The sequence below is a fragment of the Desmodus rotundus genome, chromosome 13 (assembly GCF_022682495.2).
Source record: "Desmodus rotundus isolate HL8 chromosome 13, HLdesRot8A.1, whole genome shotgun sequence".
Classification (NCBI taxonomy): domain Eukaryota; kingdom Metazoa; phylum Chordata; class Mammalia; order Chiroptera; family Phyllostomidae; genus Desmodus; species Desmodus rotundus.
In genome coordinates, this window is record NC_071399.1 from 52,579,188 (window position 1) to 52,599,989 (window position 20,802).

The window sequence follows — 20,802 nt, forward strand, 5'->3', positions numbered from 1 at the left end:
GGCACTTGGCAAATAAATTCCTGTTGCAGAAATGAATGAAACCCATCCAAGATAACCATAACATTCACTATTTGAAAAACTAACAGAAAGGGTGAAGGTCTCCAAACACAACAGCTTCTTTACAGGTGAGGGGCATAATATGTGCAGTGGATAACTTTACAAAACAGAGTTTAAAATATTTGAAAATTAGTAAAATGATTACTACTTCCAAAGTAGCCTAGAAAATAGGATTATAAGGTATTGGGTTGGCCAAAATGTCCGTTACGTTTTTTCCATAAAATATAAGACACATTTTTTATTTTTGCCAATGACTTCATTGATTTGAATATTTTGAGCATTTGGGTATCTCCTGCTATTGGCTTCTAGTGAGTAGAGGCCAGGGGTGCTGACATCTTCCAGTGCATAACACAGCCCTACAGCAAAGAATTATTGGGCCAAAATATCAATAGTACCAAAAAACTCTGCAAACCACTTTTGACACAATCAGTTACAGCACCTTCTCCATACACTGCACAAATCTTTTTTTGTGTTCCAGTTGCATTTTTACCTTTCTTAAAATAATAAAGCATAATACGCTGAAAATGTTGCATGTCCTCTTTCTACCTTGAATATTAAAATTCACCAATTTTGATGTTCTTTTTAAATGCATGCTGATATGACAGTTGTCACAACACAATCTAACAAAATTGTTTCAAATGAAGGTAAAGACAACTAAGCGCTAGTAGAGTCATTGTATGGGAAAAACCGCACAAACTTTTTCTCCAACCCAATACTTTATGAGCAATTTGAATTCTATAGCAACAGTGCTACTGGAGACTCTGAATCATCTGGAAAGTTCTCTTTCCATAAATAGTGCTTTTTTCAAGCTTGAGATGACTTCAGGGTAAAATTTTTACAATATTTAACTGACCCTGAAAAATATTTTCTCATATGACAACAGATCATCCACAATCAGTCTTAAGGCTACTATACATTTCCTGAGTGTGTGTTAAAGTAAGAAAAGCAAGGCCAAATCCTAGAGGAAGATATAATACCAGTGTCTGCTGCCTCAATTTTAAATACAAATGCATTTACAGTTATATTCAGACTCTTCAAGTGAAACATTAAATATTCTTTATACTTTGTGATAACATAGTTATCTGGGGAAGCAATCCAAGTGCCCATCAATAGATGAGTGAATAAAAAAGCTGTGGTATATATATACAATGGAATATTACTTGGCCATATAAAAGAATGAAATCTTAACATTTGCATCAGCATGGATGGACCTAGAAAGTATTACACTAAGTGAAGTCAGAGCAAGAAAAATACCACATGATTTCACTCATATATGGAATCAAAAGAACAAAATAAATGAACAAACAAAACTGAAACAGACTCACAGACACAGAGAACAGACTGATGGTTGATAGAAGGAAGGGGGTTGGTGAAAAGGTGAAGGGATTAAGATGTGCAAATTGGTGGTTACAAAAGAGACAGTGATGTGAAGCACAGCATAGGAAATATAGTCAATAACACTGTAATAAGTATGTATGGGGCCAGGTGGGCACTGAAAAGATCAAGGGGGGCACTTTGTGAAGCAGTATGTTTGACCATCACACTGTACACCTGAAACTAACACAAAATAATAATGAATGTCAACCATAATAAAAAAATTTTTAAATTAAGTGTTACATTTAACACTCAACATTTTATTTGAGGTCATATAAACTTCTTTGGGAGGGGTAATCTCTACTCAAAATTACTCTTACAGTATAATGAGATGAAAGTTTTCCACTGGGTTACACCAGCTTCTTAGCTATATTTTCTTTAGTTTGAGTTCAATACTTTCATGTCTTAGAGAAATTAGGCTGTGATAAAGTTATGCCCTGACATCAGTTATATATATATGTATATATCTGTATATATATATTTAAAGATTTTATTTATTTATTTTTAGAGAAAGGGTAAGGGAGGGAGAAAAGAGGGAGAGAAACATTAATGTGTGGTTGCCTCTCACATGCCCCCTACTGGGGACCCAGCCCGCAACCCAGGCATGTGACCTCACTGGGAATCAAACTGGTAACCCCTTGGTTTGCAGGCCTGCGCTCAATCTACCGAGTCACACCAGCCAAGGCCAGTTATATATTACTTTATTTTTTCATATTCTTTATTACTGGTTTTTGCTTTCTTTGGATGAATAGGCCCTAATTTTACAGAAGCATGCTTTGTGGATATTCTTTGTAGTTATCATTCTAGCCACACATACACAAGTTTTTAAATGGAAAAAAATAAAAAATAAGAAATAAAAACCAACTAAAAACCACTGTGCCTTTACCATTTTGGGGGGTATCCACCTGTTTTCTCTACCTTCCTCCAGGAGAAAAAATACTGCAATCAATGTATTCGTCTGTGGTGTGATTTTCCCCCTTTGCTACCTTTAGACTGTCACACTGCTATCTGTAGTTGTGGTGAAAGGAAGTAACGCCTGAGCCAAGATCTGAGCAAGAGTTAGCCAGGTGAGGGATAAGGGGCAGGGGGAGAAACATACCACCAGAGGGTACACTCCGAAATTGAGACAATTTATTATTTTTAAGTAAATGAAATCAGGCCAGGGGAGACAAAAGGTAAAACCCAGCAGGGGGACAGTAATTCCACCCGGAAGTTGAATAAACAGGCAGAACCAGATGGCCTCACAAAGATGTAAGTTATCCTAACACAAACAAGCCACTCAAAGGTTTTAGGCAGAAAAGTGATATGCCTGATGTTAACATTATCACTCTGATTGCAATGTGGGTAATGGGGTAGAGAGAGCAAGAGAAGCAGAAGGGCCAGTTAGGAAGCCATTAACCTTACACAGGCAGAAGTTATAGTACTTCGGAGTAGCACATGGACAGGAAAAAGCAACCTGACTTTGTGAAGGGCTCAATGAATTAGGAGGGAAAGGATAAGGAAGAGGAAGGTGTTAAGTATGACCTTGGGTTTCTCTGGCTCAAGTACCTGGAAGGAGAGAGGGGTGATTACTAAGATGTAGAGCACTGGAGAAGTGCCAGAATGGGAGTGGGACAGGAGATCAAAAGTTTGGTTTTGGACATGTTAAGATTGACATCCCTGTGTGATAGCCAAATATCAGGTAGAATTGGTGACATAATCTTAAAGTTCACAAACAGGGTCAGGACTGGGAATATAAACTTGTGAACCACTGATATAATGTATTTATAGAGTAGGTAATCCTTCACACTTAAGACACTCTATTTCGAAGTGTGTGCTCTCTCTGACAGCTACAACCACAGAGACTGAGGGAGAACTCAACCTCTACTTTCAGTTTTGTTCTAGAAGGCTCTTTCTGTAAAATTATTTTTCTTTTCCCATTTCCCTACACCTTATTTTAGAACTAAAAGAATTTAAAAGGACCACCAATACAAATTTCTAAAAAAAATGTTTTAAAGGAAAGAATGTTGTTTGTATTAAAAATAAAAACAAAACAGACAGAACCAAAGTCCCATGAAAGCTAAAGAGAAAGTTTAGTAAAATAATTCTTTATTATCTACTTTTTACTTAGTCTTTTTTTCCAGCCAGGTCCTAGCACACTAACTTTGACTTAGTATGTGTGTATGCCATTATTTTCATTCTAAAGGTAGTTGCTTCACTCGCTGTGTATGTATTTGCATGTTTATATGTGCTTATATGTACACATATATAACATTCACATATATACAAACACAGTCTTTTCCGCAAATGTAGGCTTATTCATGGCAAATAAGATGTAAGCTTCCAGAGGGCAGATATCAACTAGGGAAGCTCCCATAAAATATATCACTCAGTAGCTATTCCATAAATATTTCTGCCTGCTGATGATATCAGCAGCTACACAAATATGTTGTAAATAATGATTCACCCGCTTTTTTTGTGTATTCATTTCAAGCTTTGAAGTCAATCTTTATGAACTTGAACAATATCTTTTGCTGGGTTCTAGTTTTGGGTCTCTCAACTAAGGTAATTAATCTATTATTTTATTATTATTCTGGGCTAAAAATGTTTGGGTATAAATGGTGCCCACCTTTGATGTGCTGAAACTGTATAACTACATTCTAAAGATCTGTACTTTACATTAACCTGTATCTGCTCAAAACATCTAACATACTTATAGGTAAAGACATAGACATTTCATTAATTTGTTAGGAACTTACTGAATCAAGCATTTTAGAACTTGGTCTACAGGAAAGAGATCATGCCAGTGAAGGCTGAAGGCATTGCCACTTGTTTATTAAGCATCTTGAAAGTTTTTATATGGCAGCATATGCTACGAAAATATAACATGAGAAACCCTACTCCTAACTCTGACACCGAATGGCCACTTTGGCCATTTCTACTGTTGAGTGTCCACCCAAAGAATTAAAAGCAATGGCTGCAGACCATGAATTAATGATTTTCCTTTTCCATCATAAATGACAAATAGGCTCTGAGCTGCTTTCTAGCAAAAGCAAGACATAATTTTTACTTCATTTACTAAAGAAAATAATAAATTTATTTTTTAGGATAATACAATTTTAACAGTAAGTCATAGAAAGGAAATTTGAATTTATTGGTCTAGTTGTTCCTCTGATATCTGAAAGATCAATTTAGAAATGCAACAAAAGCACAGAACTGCTATAAATCTATCATCTAGTTCCACATATTAGAAAAGATGACTGATATTTTGAATTACTTTTTAGTTGTTAACCTTGTATTAGATTTTTTAGTCATTTTCAGCAACAATTGTCACCTTTCATGCTAATTTAGTAGAATGAGCAGATGGAAACATCATCCATTTAAAAATATTAGCACATAGGGACAGCCATACCATTGGATGCACAGAAAAATTAGTAAAGTCATGCTAAGCTTTAGCTATAATAGCTGGAGAATGATTTTGACAGGAAAATATTGCAGACATTCTTGTTTAAAAAACATACAAGGAATTCAGACCACAGGATAATGCACATTAGATTACTGCACGTTTGCATAATATCAGCCAAGCTATAAGCACATAACAGAAGCGGCACAGGAAAAAGGATTCTGTTTTGCAAGAAAATTTCAAGAGCAAAGGATAGCACAAAGGAAATACCTTCAGATCTCGCCTCTCCAGATGCAAAAGTTCAGCCCCTCTGATGTCATGACGGATGAAGATTTCTTTGTACTCTCCCAAATTGATCAGATCCAGCCAAGCAGCAACTTCCTCTGTGCCCCATTTCTGAACTACCAAAGTTAAGAGCAAAACCCCCTTAATTTCTACATGCTCAATGCATTACAAAGCAAAGGTTGGCCAAAGAAGATGCAAACAGAGCGGCAGTGCTAGCAAAGGGAAAGGTTAAAGGTGTTTCATCAAAACCACAATTCCATTTTCCCCCATGCAGGTCAACACAAGGACCACAAGGACATTCGCTGCAGTGCACCTGTGCCCTTAGCTTCAGCTGAACTTCCTCTGTAAAGCCACCCAAACTACACAGCATGTAGGAAAGATGGATTTCTCATGATTAGGATCAGTAGTATAAGGTCTAAATAAGTTCAGATGATTTTCTTAAGACCATGTATGAAACTGGCTACAGTTTAATTAACTACAAATGTTAATTAAAATTTAAAATCTAAAACAGGGTACTCTAAATTTTACAATAACTTCTGCTTTAGGTTTTGCTGACTTTAAGTGCCACCTTTATTGATTCTATTACTATTGATAATTATAAAAATAAATGTCCTGTTAAATTGATTTAATATCATCTAACAATGGTCAATACTACTCTCTGAGATTAACTGGATTGTTATTTCTCAGCAGCTATACTCATTCTTTTATACATTTTATTCAGCATTGATTAGCTTTTAAAAGCCTACTTATTTGCCATGTTTGGTTTTAAAATGCCATTCAACAGCTGCTCTATGATTATCAAAAATCAGGTTATATGTCACTTTTGAAAAGTTGATAGCTAACTCAGAAAAATTAGAGATTGATTTGATTGTGAAAGGCACCTACCATCATATACACAGGACTTGCAGGTGCTTTGGCACTAGTACAGCATTAAACTGAATCTCTAGGGAGTGGGAAGCGAACTAGAAAGACAATTTCAAAGACAGAATTTAATCTGCTTGAGAATGCAAGTCACAGTAGACTGCCATTACTGAGGGGCTGAAATGGTGTAGTAAGTCCTAAAAAAGGAGAAAGAAAATACAGAACTTCAGGAAGAAAATACATTTAGCAAGCTAAAGGAATATATGAAAGTTTCCATGTTCCATGCATCGAAATGATCTAGATGTTGACTTCTGAAGACGAAAAACAAGTTATGCGCAATGCTTTGAACTGCTATTGAGCGAGACAGAGACCATCTAAACAGAGCAGCAAATCAGCAACCACCTCTTTTTCTTGTGTGTTTCTTAACTACTAATTCCTCTGACATTTGGACAGATTTCAGGTACAATATAATTGCAGTAAAACGAACATTAAAGAAGTCACCACTTTAACCATTTTATAGTGGCATGTAGCACATTCAAAATATTATACAATGATACCCATTATCTGGAACATTTGATCGCCTCAGTGCTATCACTTCAGTGTTATTTTTCTATAATGTTATACAACCCTCTGCTCCCACCATTATGGACCACCTACCAGGCTGTGAACTTGTCTTCTGCTTCTGAACCTTTTCCTTTTTAAACTTTGGCACTATACGAAATACTGTGCTTCTGTTGTTTCTCTTGGTGCAATCCATAGGAGGCTCCTGTTCAAGTAGAGCAAGAAAAGAGTTTTCTCAGGATAGTAGGAGAAGAATAACCCATTTTAATATTAGAGATAACACAGGTATAGGTTAGAAACACAAAACATTGTTGAAGTGATAACTTCTTCCAAGAAGTTCACGACGTTATATGTTGCTAAAAATGTACTGACCCCTAAGTTACCCTGGTTCACATAAAAGCCTTTGTTGTTTGTTCATGAACAGTACATTTGAAAGTGATATTCCAAATTTATTTTCCCGTGAATGTTTCTTACAAAAGATGAGTTCAAATTCCATCATTATAAAGTCTGCACTTACAGAGAAGCAGGCCGAGTTTCACATACCTCATCCTCATTCGGGTGTAAGATATAATAGAGCCAGGGGATCTCTGTTAGTTTCTGTAACTCCACTTCCACAGAGTGTAAGGCACTGGACACCCGCTCTTCATGTGGAGATTCCAGCTGCTATTTACCAGCACATTAAAAAGAAAACAAAACAAGGCTCAGTGCCCAACCTCAAATAGAATAAATTATTTTATTTGATAATGAATATCTTCATCTCTTATTAGGCTAGGCTAGGTTGTTGTTATTGTGTAGTTGCTTTTGATATAAATAAATATTTAAAAAGTACAAATGATCTTATACTGGGTTCACTGAAAAAAATCTGGATAGATTTATCCTTCCTTTCCATGATATAAGCTAGTGTGACTTCTGCTTTAGTGAGTAATCTCATATTTGTGGCAGAGATCCTTCTGATTTACACAGGTCACTAGGTAAACAAACAATAATACTTTAAAAATTAGTAAAAAAATACATCATATAAAAGGAACTGCTTGGCAAAAAAATCTCCTGGAGAATGAAAATAATAAGATTAAGGAGAAAAAGTCACAAATCTCAGAAAAATTTGTGATGAAAAGCTGACGAAAATTGGGGCAAAGCAACAACCTAACTAGCCTGTAATCTGGAAGAAGTTTTGTAAACTTTAAAAAGAATTTAACTACTCACCTATTATCTCCCCACTCGAAATAGTTATTAGAAAGCACTTATAAATTCAATAAATGAAAAAAGGCAAAATAAACACGAGCGTGTAAAGAACTGGAAGGGAGATGGCTGAATTCTGGTCCTGGACTTGTTACTAATTTGCAACCAATGGAAGGTTAGTTGATTTCAGAAGTCTTAGTTTACTTCTCAATAAACAGTAGAATATGACCAGATTATTTCTAAGGTCTCTTTCAGCTAATCAGTATTTTTACAAATTACTTTAAAATTGTAGAATACCACACGTAGATTCACAGAATTTTAAACTGACAGTTCAAAGAAAATGTTACTGTTATTATGGACATTATATTTTTCCCTCTGTTATTTAAGATATCTACCATTTCTTGTAGTTAAAAACATGGAGATTCTCCAGCCTGTCATATAAAATTTACCACTTTCCTTTCAGTCTAAAAATACATCTCTTACAAAATCGATAAAATGGTGATTGTACATTCATTCTAGAATCAAAATAAAGAGTAAACCTTAGTTGCTCTCAAATATGACTGACTCTTCATGGTGATATCAACATTGTCAAAGGTAAATTTGATGAAATTTAGTGGTATACATTTTAAGCCAAACATCCATTTTCTGACAATGACAGAAGCACTGAAAGTGGAGGGGAGGGGTCCTTCTATATTAAAATAATATAATTGATAAATATTAACCAAATAAGACTCCCGGATACTTTCGGTGTAGAGAACTAAAACACAGAATAAGTTAGGCTTCCAGTCCTTGTCAATCAGAAATCACCTTAAATGTACTTCAAACAACACAAAAAATACATGTCGTCTATCCAAAAACCGGGACCCAAGTCACGGCTCAGTAGATTTCCTATAGGACTAATTTTAGAAGAGCAGCACGAAAAGTCTGGTTAATAGAAGTATCAAGAATAGCCAAGATTCCCACTGGTTTTATCAAAAAATATAACCAACGTTTCTCCCTACAAGTTTCTCTTCACGGCCACGGCAGAAGCAGCCACCTCTTGCATTAAGGAAGCTGTATTTCAGTTGCCTCTGGAGGTAGGTGAGCAATGTACTTCATGCAGCCTTTCAGTTTCTCTTCTCAGAGTAAAGGATGCTCTGAGGGCAGCACTCTGTTGAATGCCAATCCAGCAGAAATTCCAACTACAGTCACTTATAAGTTAGCCAGACTATGTGACATACCTCCCATTTTTTCACTGTGCTGCAGGTACTATGACTTCTTTATTTAAGTGTATATTTTCCAAAGCAAGAGATAAAATTACAGTCAAGAGAAATGTTTTAAGAGCATCACCTATCAATTAATCAGAATTGTTACACTGTACAAGGAAGAAAAATTAAGGCTTTCTATAGCTACAACAGCATGTGTGAAAAACCCACAACTGAACACTAGGTGGCGAAAAGACCCACTATGCTAGAACCTTTGAAACCAGAGAGGGAATAGAGGCTGACAAGACAAACCAAACAGGACACCTATGGTCTTCTAGCACTTAAGCTTAAGGTCCACGGACTGTGGTCAAATGCAGACTTGGCCTTGATGTCCAGCACCAATCCGAGTTAATCTAGGAATATGGCTACTTCTTGAAATTTAGTTTTTGAAACTCTGAGTCTAGAAAGTGTTGTCTTCTAAGCAAATCTAGAAAATCATACCAATCATATTTTAATGTTAATTTTGAGAACAAACCTATGATTTCCTCTACTTTTCTGCAATAAGGAGTTAATGATAACTGAGGAATATCTTATAATTTTATAAACTTCAAGTCTCTTGAAACTGACTGGACAGCAGGATTGCCTGAAAACACGTTGGTGTTACGTGAGGGGAAATCTCCTGTTAGCCTGAATCGTAACTCCCAGGTTTAGCCTTTTCTTTTATTAAAGGCAAAAGCTAGGTGAAAAGACAGCTCTAAGGTTGGGGGCCAGAAGGCTGCTTCTGTGCTCCCTAATGAAGGTAAACCCCATACATCCAACATCATTCTTATGTGACCAGTCATTTCTTTTCCTTACCAAAGGAACTCTGCCGACTAGTAAAGATTCTGTTTCATTATATAGTGCCTTCACATTGATGGCTATTTCAGTGGCAGTGTCTCTTGTAAGACTCTAGAAAAAAAATCAAAGCCAAGTAGTTTTGTATTAAATTGGGATTTAATCATCAGCAAATACTTTAAATTTTATTATTCCAATTTAAATTCACATCACAAATATTTTTAAAAATCTACCAAAATTCTATTATAACTGCACAGTCATGATTATCAGTGCAATTACTCTTCTAATTCTTGTATGCACTGACTCTAGTCAATATTCCCAGGACCACATCTCCTACATATAAGTATGTACATGCTGGCAACAGTGTATATACAGATTCCGAGAAAAAAAGTTAAGTCAAAGAAAATGATGTTTTAAAAGGGTATTATGATCATCTGATCATAACTAGTTCTACCCATGTTTTTCAATAATTGCAACCAGACTACTTTTTAGACTATAACCCAAAGGACCAGCACATTTGTATATGACTGGAGAACCCCCCAAAACCCTGGAATTTATTTATAAAAAACTGTGTATTTATTCTTGCATGTTTAAACTTCAGTCACCTTCAAAGTGGCCTCCATTTGATGCAATACACCTATTGAGATGTCCCCCCCCACCCCCCCCCCGCTCAAAACAGTTTTTGAACTCATTGATTTTGATGCTTTTTAGTGCTTCTCCATTTTTTGTTTCACCTCTCCCACATTGGCAAAATGTTTCCCTTTGAGGACTTGTTTCATCTGAGGAAACAAAAAGAGCTGCCTGGGGTTGAGATCGGTGAATAGGGAGAGTGGGGCACGGGGGTCACGCTGTTTTTGGCTGAAAACTGCTGAACACTCAGTGTGATGCGGGCAGGTGTGCTAATAAATCACCCATCAGGAAATGGGCAAACACATTGAAACAGTCTTCAAAAAAATTCATTGAGGCTGAATGTAGCATCTCACAACAATGCCAGCTAGTACACCAATACAGATGGGTTCCTAGAACAGTCACCTAGCGGGGCAAGCCTGTACTACAATGGGTCCACCCTCCAAAAGATAATCCAGTTTTTGGGTTTCCCTTGTATTAATGTAGCTAACTTCAATTGAATTATTAAAATAAAATAATGTTATCTGTTTTCTATACACTATAGCCTTTTATAATGTATCACATTTCAAGGGAGTTATAGCCATTCTATTAACTTCTACAAAATTTTAATTTCTACATTAAAAATTTACTGAATTTATTAATTTAATAAAATAAAATGAAATAAAAATAATTTCAGTATACAACCTCAAAAATGAATGAATATCATAAATAAAATGCATGATACCTAGGTTTGTCCTATAGCTAGGTACAGGGGAAAAGGTAAAAGAAGAAATAAGGAGGAATGGTAGCAGTTATAGGAAGAAAGAGTAGAAGGAAGATAGTGAGGTGACAAGTGATGGAAAATGAAGCAGAAAACATGAAGAGAATGTAAGAGCAGGTGTAGAAAAATGGCAGAAAGAAGAAAAAAAAAATTTGGCCACAAATTCTAGACTATATACTGTTCTTCCAAAGTGCACGTTTTATGGTATCAAAATATACACGTAACACCATAAAAATCTGTGGAATGAGGTTTACCATTAGCTCCTCACCTCTGGGAACTGAGGGTTGGCTTTGTTCAGTGCATGGGAGCAGGCATTCACCGCGTGGGCCAGTTCTTGCTCCAAAAGACAGTGGATTGTGGCGGCATCACAAATTCTGAAAGAAAAACCCAAACAAACAAAACACTTTTTTGAGCACTGCTGATTGTTCTGAAGCATAGAAGTGGTAAAATAAATACAGGTTAAAAAAAAATAAAGTTTCCCATTAAGGGAAACTTTTAAAAACTGACTTCAATTACGAATGGCACAGGTTGATTTACAAAATTCAAACCCCATCACAACAAAGAATACTAAAACCAGAAATCTTTATATAAAAAGTTGGCTTAGAATCAGAGATAAATATACTGAGGTGCTATGTGGAAAAACAAAATTTAGTCACACTTGATTTTGCAGAATCATTGGAAAGTGAGAGGGGGGTCCCAAATGTAGAGAGTAGAAACTTATCTTTCATTCATTGAAACTTCAAGCAGGAACAAATACAACAGATTAGGGGAGGAACATTGCCATATCTATTATCTACATACTAAGTACTTTATATGTATTATCTAATTTAATTCTCATAATGTAAAAGATAGCTGTGACTTTCTCCACTTTATAGATGAAGACATTGAGGGTCAGAGTGATCTAGTATGGATACAAAGCTAGTAATAAGTGATAGTCAGTTATGTCTACCTAACTCCAAAGACTGGTGTTCCAGAGTCTCTGGAATTGAAACCTTCAAGAATAGTCCTACAAAGACAAAATCCTGGAGGGCTCTAAGGCCAAAGAAGAGAACAGAAGAAAAGTTCTACCAACTGCTAGAAAATGTAAGGTTTGTAGATGAGCAAGAATTCAAGACTATTCAAACCCTTTTTGCTTCTCACATCTTCAAAGAAAATGATTTTCAATATGGAAAGAGTAGGACAAAAGAAGAGACGGAGTCCTACATAGTCGAATCAAGAGTAAAGGAAAAGGGTTTAATTCCTAAGGATCACGCAATTGATATCCAAGGCCTAAAGGAACTTGCAAATGTCACCTCAGCATTCTTACCAATAACCCAGGGAAATCATAAAGAACTGGTTGTTTACCAGAATAGAGACGGGTAAATGTTCTAATTTTCAAAGAAAGTTAAAGTGGTAAATCAACTTCAGATCAACATTTCTAAGTGCCAACGGAATCTCCTCCTAGATATTTTCAACATAACTGAAATTCTCTTAAGTCTAATCTGGGGCCCACCTATCACTTTCTCTCTCAAAATCTGCTCCTTTTCCTGAATACTATGGCTAGCATTTGACTGGAAACCTTAGGGCTACCGTGTCTCCTAATTCATACTCACGTACTAATTTTAGATCCTGACCTACCTGAAATCTCTCTCCTCCTTCCCATGTCTCTTGCCTCAATCCATGTTTCCTAAGGACCATTCTGACAGCGCTCATCCTGCCTCAGCTTTGCTGTGCTGCAGACAATGCTCCACGTTGTTCCAGAAATGCCCTGACAAAGCTGTGGCCCCTCCTCAGCCCTCCTTCCACATTTCCTCACCGGCAAATGTACCATGCCATCACTTTAGTCACCCTGAACTCCCTGAAGTTTCCTTAAAGTGCCAGGTACTCTCGCTCTTCTGGCCTTTGCCCAGGCTGGGTCCCAAGCTTAATTAGCTTGCTCCTTTCCCACTCTTCTTTCAAGACTTGGCTGAGAGGCCACTTCCTCCAGGCAGTCTCCCTCACTGCCTCTGGCCTCCTTTGTAGAACTACAGCACCCACTATGCGACCTATGACAACACTCCAGCCACACTTCTCCCTCCTACTACTCTGCCCGCAAACTACGAGGAACTGCAAGAGTTACCTTGGCATTCCCAGTGACCAAACTGGTGACCAACACACAGAAGAGGTTCAAAATATGAGTTAAATACTGAATGACTAAATTCTGAGAATTGACGAGTGAGTCTGATTTTCATCATTTGTAAAATTTAAAAAAACAAATGTAACCAAACTAGGTTGACCAAAACCAATTCTGGCCAAGCTGTACTTCCTTTTTTTATAAGGTTATTTGGTTGTTTGACAGGATGACAATATAGGAAGCACACTTTGGTTTCAAGGGAACATATTTTGGTTTTAAGAAAATGATGTAGATCTATTTCTATTTTGTTGAGGAACCTCCATACTGTTTTCTACAATGTATTAATTAGCTTGATTGTGGCAAACATTGTACAGTGCACACGTGTATCAGATCACCACCCTGCATACCTTAAGTGTATGTAATTTTCATGTCAATTATACCTCAATAAATCTGGGGAAAAACATGGGAAGTTGGGAGTCCACAGATGTTGTCTATAGCATCTAAAAGATGGATTTACTCTAAATCTCATATCTCTGTCGGTAAGAAGCTAAGATGTACAATAATGCAGTTATATGAGTTTAGCTATTCATTTTCCCTGAATTTCTTCAAAGCTTCTCAGTATCTGGCAGTTATCATACATTATTCTAAGTTTGAATGTTGGTCTCCAGCAGTAGGGAGAGTATATATTTCTTAAAAAATATCTTTAAAATCTAGTACATTCTAGGTGTCTAACAAATGCTCTTCTAAAGAGAAGAGGAAGGAATGGGAGGATAGCAGACAGTGGGTCGGAGGGAGGAAAAATGGGGCAAGTAAGCACCTAGTACCCCCGAGCTTTGTTTTTCTTCTTTTTCAACATTTTAATGAGTAACCAGATGAACGAGTGGGAAGAATATAATAGCTAGCATTCAGAGAACACAAAATGTGCCAGACAGGATGTGATAATAAGCAATGTACACAGTGGGTCTCATTTAACATTCATAGTGGCCTCGGAAGGCAGTGCTTAATTATCCCCACCTGTCCACAGTCCCTCCTCCCCTTTGAAGGTTACTTCCTAGTCATAGTGATTTTTATCGGGAACTTGTCATTTTTATCCTTCCCCTTTCTGTCCACCAAAATTAATTTCTGTATGGTCTCTCAGTCTCTGTGATAAGTCTGTTGGAAACTGATTCTTGGACTCTTTCCCTACCTCCTCAACTCTCCTTGGGAGCAATTTCCTTCTATATTCCATCAACATTTAATTAATAATTAATTATAAGGCGATATAGAAGTCAGTAAAGATTGCATATAAACTGCTGGGGAAATAATAACAGAAAGAGTACTGTGTGGTAGGGTACATTGGGCAAGCTCTCCACTGTGTTTCAAGAAGTCTGAGATCTGTTCTGTGAAGAACACAGGTGTGAGTATATATGTATTAGAGGGGATCTGATGAAGGAGAACAGTAAGCATTGAGGCAGAAAACGAAGGAGAGTAAATGCATCTCTTTTACATACTCCAAACAACTGAAATGATGTATTAAAACTAATAAAACAAAATTGGGCAACACCAGAGTTCTCATGGTTCACAAGTCAGCAGGACCACCATACCTCGTAATGAGCTCCTCAGCAGCCTGGGAGCACAGCTGCATCTGTGATACCTCCTCCGTGGCCAAATCAACAGCATGTTGGATGTACAAATGGGTTCGAAGAACTGGTTTATCAGAATCACACTTCTGTTTCTCTTCCCAAGATTTTAGAGTGCTTTCAAAAGCCTATTTAAAGTCAGTATTACAATGAACTGTTGGTTTAGAGCTCTGAGACCCAAATAAATGTGTATTTATATAATGAATGACTTTGAAACTACTATTGCTTTTGTTCTAATCTTACACATCATTAAATAAATCATGAGTACAAAAAACATAGTTTTCCAGTATACATAATAAATAAAAAGCAATGTAATCAATTATGAATAAATACTACTAGAAAGTTAAAAAGAGGACAGCTTCAATCGTTACTATTCTATGTGTAGTAGATAGGATGGACATTGGTAGTTTTATTTGTTATGTGTGTGACTTTAATTAAAAATGCATATTCTGGAAAAGCCAAAACTATAGAGATAGTGTGAAGATCGGTGGTTGCCAGGGGCAAGGGTAAAAGGGGGAGGAACGGATGGGTGGAGCATGAGAGGTTTTTAAGGCAGTGAAACTACACCGTGTCATCCTGAAATGCTGGATACTAGTGATTGCACATTTGTCAAAACCCACAGAACATGCAGCAGAAACAGTAAACTATAAACTTCAGGCAGTAAGTATCAATATTAGCTCATCAATTATAATAAATGTACTAATACCAGATTCTAATAGTAGGGGAATTCATGGGCTTGTCCAGGTGATGGGGTATGTGGGAACAGAATTAGAATTCTCTGTACTTTCTGTTCATTTTTTTGGTAAACCTAAAAACAAATTAATTTTTTAAAAGACTAAATAAATATTTGTTCATATTTCAAACCACAATGACTTAACTGTCAAATTTAAAAGACAATTTAAATCTTTTTCCTTGACTTCTACTTTTACATGACAATGTAAGATTTTTTTTAGAAGTCTTGATAAAAATCTAGAGGAGTGTGTTTGGTTACATACCCTGTCCCTTGTTAGCATCTGAGCTCTGTTTTTGTGCACAATTTTGATAATCCCTGGAGGCTGAACCCATGCTTCGCCATCCACCTGCACTGGGACTCCCTCATCACCAAATATAGTGATTTTTACTGTACGACACTGAAACAAAACACATTATTTTAAGAGTACAAATCATCCTGAGAAATTGACATAAAATCCACATTCAAGTTTGCCCTTTAGTCCACAATGTGGAACACTATGTTAGGCTTTTCCACTGTGATGACATAGTAGTAACTGACATTGGGAGAAACTCAGTATTTTTTAGATGAACATGCAGTGCAGGAGTCATGGAAAATAGCTTCCCCAGTGTCCACACAGGGGAGTCAAGTTCCACTAGAAAAACAAACCTGGGCTATCCGGTGATGCTGTAGTTTAATGACCCTTGAAACCGCCATTTGCACGCTATCAAATACTGCTACGACTTCCAGGATCTTGTCATCAAATGAAGGTGCAGCAAATATCTGAGAGAAAAAAACTGTGTTACACTTCCACTAATAAAATTAAGGTTTAAGTAAACTGGCACATCAAGCAATGCACACTCTGTAATACATATGTTTTTAAAAAATCATGAAAATACTAAGAAAAGTAAATATTACTAGGAAATGATAACCCCAAAACAAAAATATCACTGAAGATGGCTTAAAACAAACAAACATAATAAAAATTAGGTTTTGAGACCCACATGACATCATATTCATGCCACTCATAATTCATCTTGGTATAAAATGTATTAAATATCTGAAAGATAACACAGATGTCCTGACAAAATGACGCATGCAATTTTCAGAAACCTAAAAAACCTGAAAGGTAATACAGAGTTCATAAGGTTAAAGCTAAAAGAACATGCAGATTATGATCCAGTTTACTTGGTATGTTTTTTAAATTGATTTTAGAGAGAGAAAGGAAGGGGTGGGAAGGAGAGGAGAGAGAGAAAGAGATCATTTGGTCGTTCCACTTATTTATGCATTCATTGGTCAATTCTTGTATATGCCCTGACTGGGTACTGAACCCACAACCTTGGTGTACTGGAACGATGTTCTAACTAACTGTCTTATCAGGGCCACTTGGTATGGTCTGAGGGAAATCTTTCAAGGTGTTACAAACAATATGTATATGTGTTTTATATCTTATTACAACTCTTTAGAGCATTTGACAATATGGACATGGAAACCTCAGGGGATAAAAATCATGTAGGCTTACATTATTTTGATGTTAATTGCATTTAAAAAAAACCTAAAATTTTAAAATTTCACCTGTTTTATTCTGTCTCTTTTACTCTTTTTTTACTATATCATAAATAATTATGCCTTTGAAAAAAATTATTCAGTACAAAGTAGCATCCTAATTAAAACTTCGACTGAAAATATCAGAACACAAATTTGCAGACATGATATTTCTGATCATTTTTTAAAACCAGACTGCCTAGTTTTAAACTATGTCTCTGTTACTTATTAACTGTGTAAACTTAGTGTCAGTTCTTTAACTGATAAAATTTAGATGAAAATACTAGGTATTAAATAATAAATATGTAGCGCTCAGAACACTGACTGCCTAGGAAGTGTTCAAGGAATGTTAGCTTTATTCATCTTAGTATCACTGATTTCTTCCCCTTAAAATATTTAAGAGTAGTGACAGGCTGACAAAAAACTGACTGCTGATGTTAGTTTTTATACACCAATAGGATTGGAATATATTCACATCATGAAAATTACAAATGCTTCCCAATTTATTTCACACGTTAGTTCCTGGCTGTTTATTTAACAGCTCTGAGAAGATGGGTCAGTGGGACTGTTACATCATAAATCTCAAATCAAAGGGCCTATCATTTAATGTATGTGACTCTTCAGACAAAGATCGTGATAACACTGCTCATTTTTATGTTCTATGTACTTTAGTAATTGTGCCCTCTCTTTTTAAGTTATTTTGAGAACAATTAGCTTTGTTAGGTTGTGTGTTTTTTAAATATAAAAAACCATGAAAACAAAACAAAATAGCTATCAACCTCAATGGCCAAATGAACCCTCTTGACATTCTTCAAAATAATTTTTAAAATAATATATCACATAAACTTAGAAAACTAAAAGTACAGAAAGGTATTCTGGTGGGCAGAATAATGTCCCTGTCCCACCCCCAAAATGTCCATGTCCTAATCTCTAGAACCTGTGAATGTTATCTCATCACATGACAAAAGAGACTTTGCAGATGTGATTAATTTAGAGATGTTGAGAGGGGAAGATGATCCTGGATGATGTGTGTGAGCCCAATGTATTCACAAAGTTCACTAAAAGTAGAAGAGGGAAGCAGAAGAGGAGATCAGAATGATGCAATGTGAGAAAGACTCACGCTGCCTTTGTTGGCTCTGAAGACAGGAAGGTGCCAGAAGCCAGGGGATATGGGCAGCCTCTAGAATCTGGAAAGAGGAAGGAAATACTTACATCGTCCTCTTTAGTTCCACCCCAAAAGTTAGTGCCTCCGGCATAGCTGGGGATGTTCAATACTGCTATTCCTTGCAGACTGGGGAGAGGAATATATTGTCCATCACACTGTAAGGTAAAGAGCTTAGAAGTTAGATAAAAAGAGCAAAACCGCTAGTTTTGAAGCCACCAGTACACTAAAAAAAGAGTGATGGAGGAAAGTGTGCTGGTAAAGTCTGTTTTCCTGTAAATATATTCCTAAACATTATTTTTATCTTATTTGGTTTTAATTAAAATTTTTTGAGGTATAAACAACTATAGCAGAAATTTTTATAGAAAACCACACTAAATAAAAAAAGGTTTTACCTCTTTTTTCAACCAAATTCAGGCAGTACTTTTCTTGAGTTTCTTTTTCAGGTCAGTTAAGATATTCTCACTTATATTACGGTCATCCTGGTCCTTACTTTATGCATCCCTTTGGAAAGTAGCAGCTGTGAGGATAGACTCTGAGTCCTAACCATCTCATCTAGCACCTCTCACAAATCCTGGTATTTTGCTGGTGCCGTTACTAACCAGTGACTGGTTAAAGTCAAAAATGAATTTTTAAGTATCAGAACCAAAACCAAAAAAAGAAAAAAGAAGTTAAGAAGTATCTTATACTCCATGCCTCCTAATTACTCACTTAGATGAAAATTACATTATCACTTTAAAAAGAAAAAAAATCAGTTATACATGATATGAATAAATTCTCACCGAATACAGGGTTTAAGGCTTCATTTAGAAGAAAAGAGCTTACAGATGCTATACTTAAAATACATGCTATATTTTCACTAAATAATTCTTACATTAACACTAAAAGTAATTAACAGATCTTTTTAAGACTTGCATTTTAATGTCCAATCAAAATTATCTGCCATCTTTAAAACAAATGAGAATCCAGTCTGAACCCATTTTCAACCATTTGAAATAACTGAGAATACGTTATAATTTACCCCACGGACATTTAAAAAAATTCCCTTTCTTCACTTTTGCATGGAACACAATGAAAGGTCCACACTGTTCCAGCACTGAGGGCCATTCCTGGCACCACAGCTGGTGCTCACTGTATGTTAAATGAAGAAACATTAAACATTTAGAGGAACAGTATCTTTCTCTGGACCCAATATTCTTAACAGGCATCCTTGTGTTCTTTAGAGTGACTTGAATTATATAACTAACTTAAAGGAGATGAAAACATCTATCACTATTAAATATGAAGAAGTACTTCAAAGAACAACTAAGAGCGATCCTAAAGATTTTATAATAAAGGTCATATACAAGTGTGATAAGCCCACAGCTAACGTGATATTCCAATGTGAAAAGCTGACAGCTTTTCCTGTAGGATTAAGGACAAGACAAGGCTACTCTATCAAAAAACTGTTAGAATAAATGAATTTTATAAAGTTGCATGATACAAAATCAATATACAGAAATCTGTTGCATTTTATATACTAATAATGAACTGTAAGTACAAAAAATTTTTAAAAATCCCATTTATAATAGTATCAAAAAATCAAATACTAAAAGATAAATTTAACCATGGAAGTGAAAAACCTGGATATTGAAAAAATATGCCCTGACTGGTGTGGCTCAGTGCAGTGGGCGTGGCACCAAAGAACAAAAGATTCCCAGTCAGGGTACAGGCCTGGGCTGCGTGCCTGGTCCCCATTTGGGAGTGTGTGAGAGGCAACTGACTGATGTTTCTCTGGCACATCAATGGTTCTCTGCTTCTCTCTTCCTTCCTCACTCTAAGTAAATAAAACCTTTAAAAAATTGATCTCTGTTGTCTTTAAGAAAAAAAGAAAATTACAAGACTTTAATGAAGGAAATTGAAGAAGACATACATAAATGTAAACGTATTACATGTTTATGGATTAAAAGAATTAATATTGTTAAAATGCTGATACTACCACCCTGGCAGGTGGGCTCAAATGATTGAGTGCCGTCCCGTACTCTAAAACATTGCGGGTTTGCAATGTTCTCTCTCATGTCAATGTCTGCCTGCCTGTCCTCCTCTTTCCCTCCTTCCCTCCCTCCCTTTCTTTCTTTCTAAAATCAAAGAGCATGTCTTTGGGTGAGGATAAAAAAATAAGGAAAATTAAAAAAATAAAGTATTCATACCACTCAAAGCAATCTACAGATATAATGCAATCCCTATCAAAAATCCAATGTATTTTCACAGAATTAGAACAAATAATCCTAAAATCTGTATGTAGCTATGAAAGACCCCAAAGAGCCCAAACAATCTTGAGAAAGAAAAAAGCTGGAGGCATCACATTGTCTGATTTCAAACTATATTAAAAAGCTATAGTAATTAAAACAGTATGGTACTGGCATAAAAAGACACATGGATCAATGGAACAGAGCAGAGGGCCCAGAAATAAACCCATGCATATATGATCAATTAATTCACAAAAAAGAAGCCAAGAATATACAATGGGGGAAAGGACAGTCTCTTTAATAAATACCGTTGGGAACACTGGAAGCCACATGCTTCCGAGGA

The 20,802-nt window shown here is 36.1% G+C and overlaps 1 protein-coding gene across 7 annotated transcripts in view; it reads right to left on the reverse strand.

Moving 5' to 3' along the window:
* DGKH (diacylglycerol kinase eta) overlaps positions 1-20,802 on the reverse strand; it is a 231,013-nt gene that overhangs the window by 13,634 nt on the left and 196,577 nt on the right. For 5 of the 7 annotated variants that reach the window (XM_053916770.1, XM_053916772.2, XM_053916769.2 and 2 more), the window contains exons 22-30: positions 18,282-18,389; positions 16,194-16,307; positions 15,811-15,945; positions 14,780-14,943; positions 11,373-11,478; positions 9,739-9,831; positions 7,064-7,183; positions 6,617-6,725; positions 5,084-5,214 (exon numbers count right to left, since the gene is read on the reverse strand). In XM_053916770.1, the coding sequence (XP_053772745.1) occupies positions 5,084-5,214; positions 6,617-6,725; positions 7,064-7,183; positions 9,739-9,831; positions 11,373-11,478; positions 14,780-14,943; positions 15,811-15,945; positions 16,194-16,307; positions 18,282-18,389 (1,080 nt within the window). The remainder of the gene's footprint in view (positions 1-5,083; positions 5,215-6,616; positions 6,726-7,063; positions 7,184-9,738; positions 9,832-11,372; positions 11,479-14,779; positions 14,944-15,810; positions 15,946-16,193; positions 16,308-18,281; positions 18,390-20,802) is intronic. The other 2 variants (XM_053916774.2, XM_053916773.2) reach the window with 1 other exon arrangement.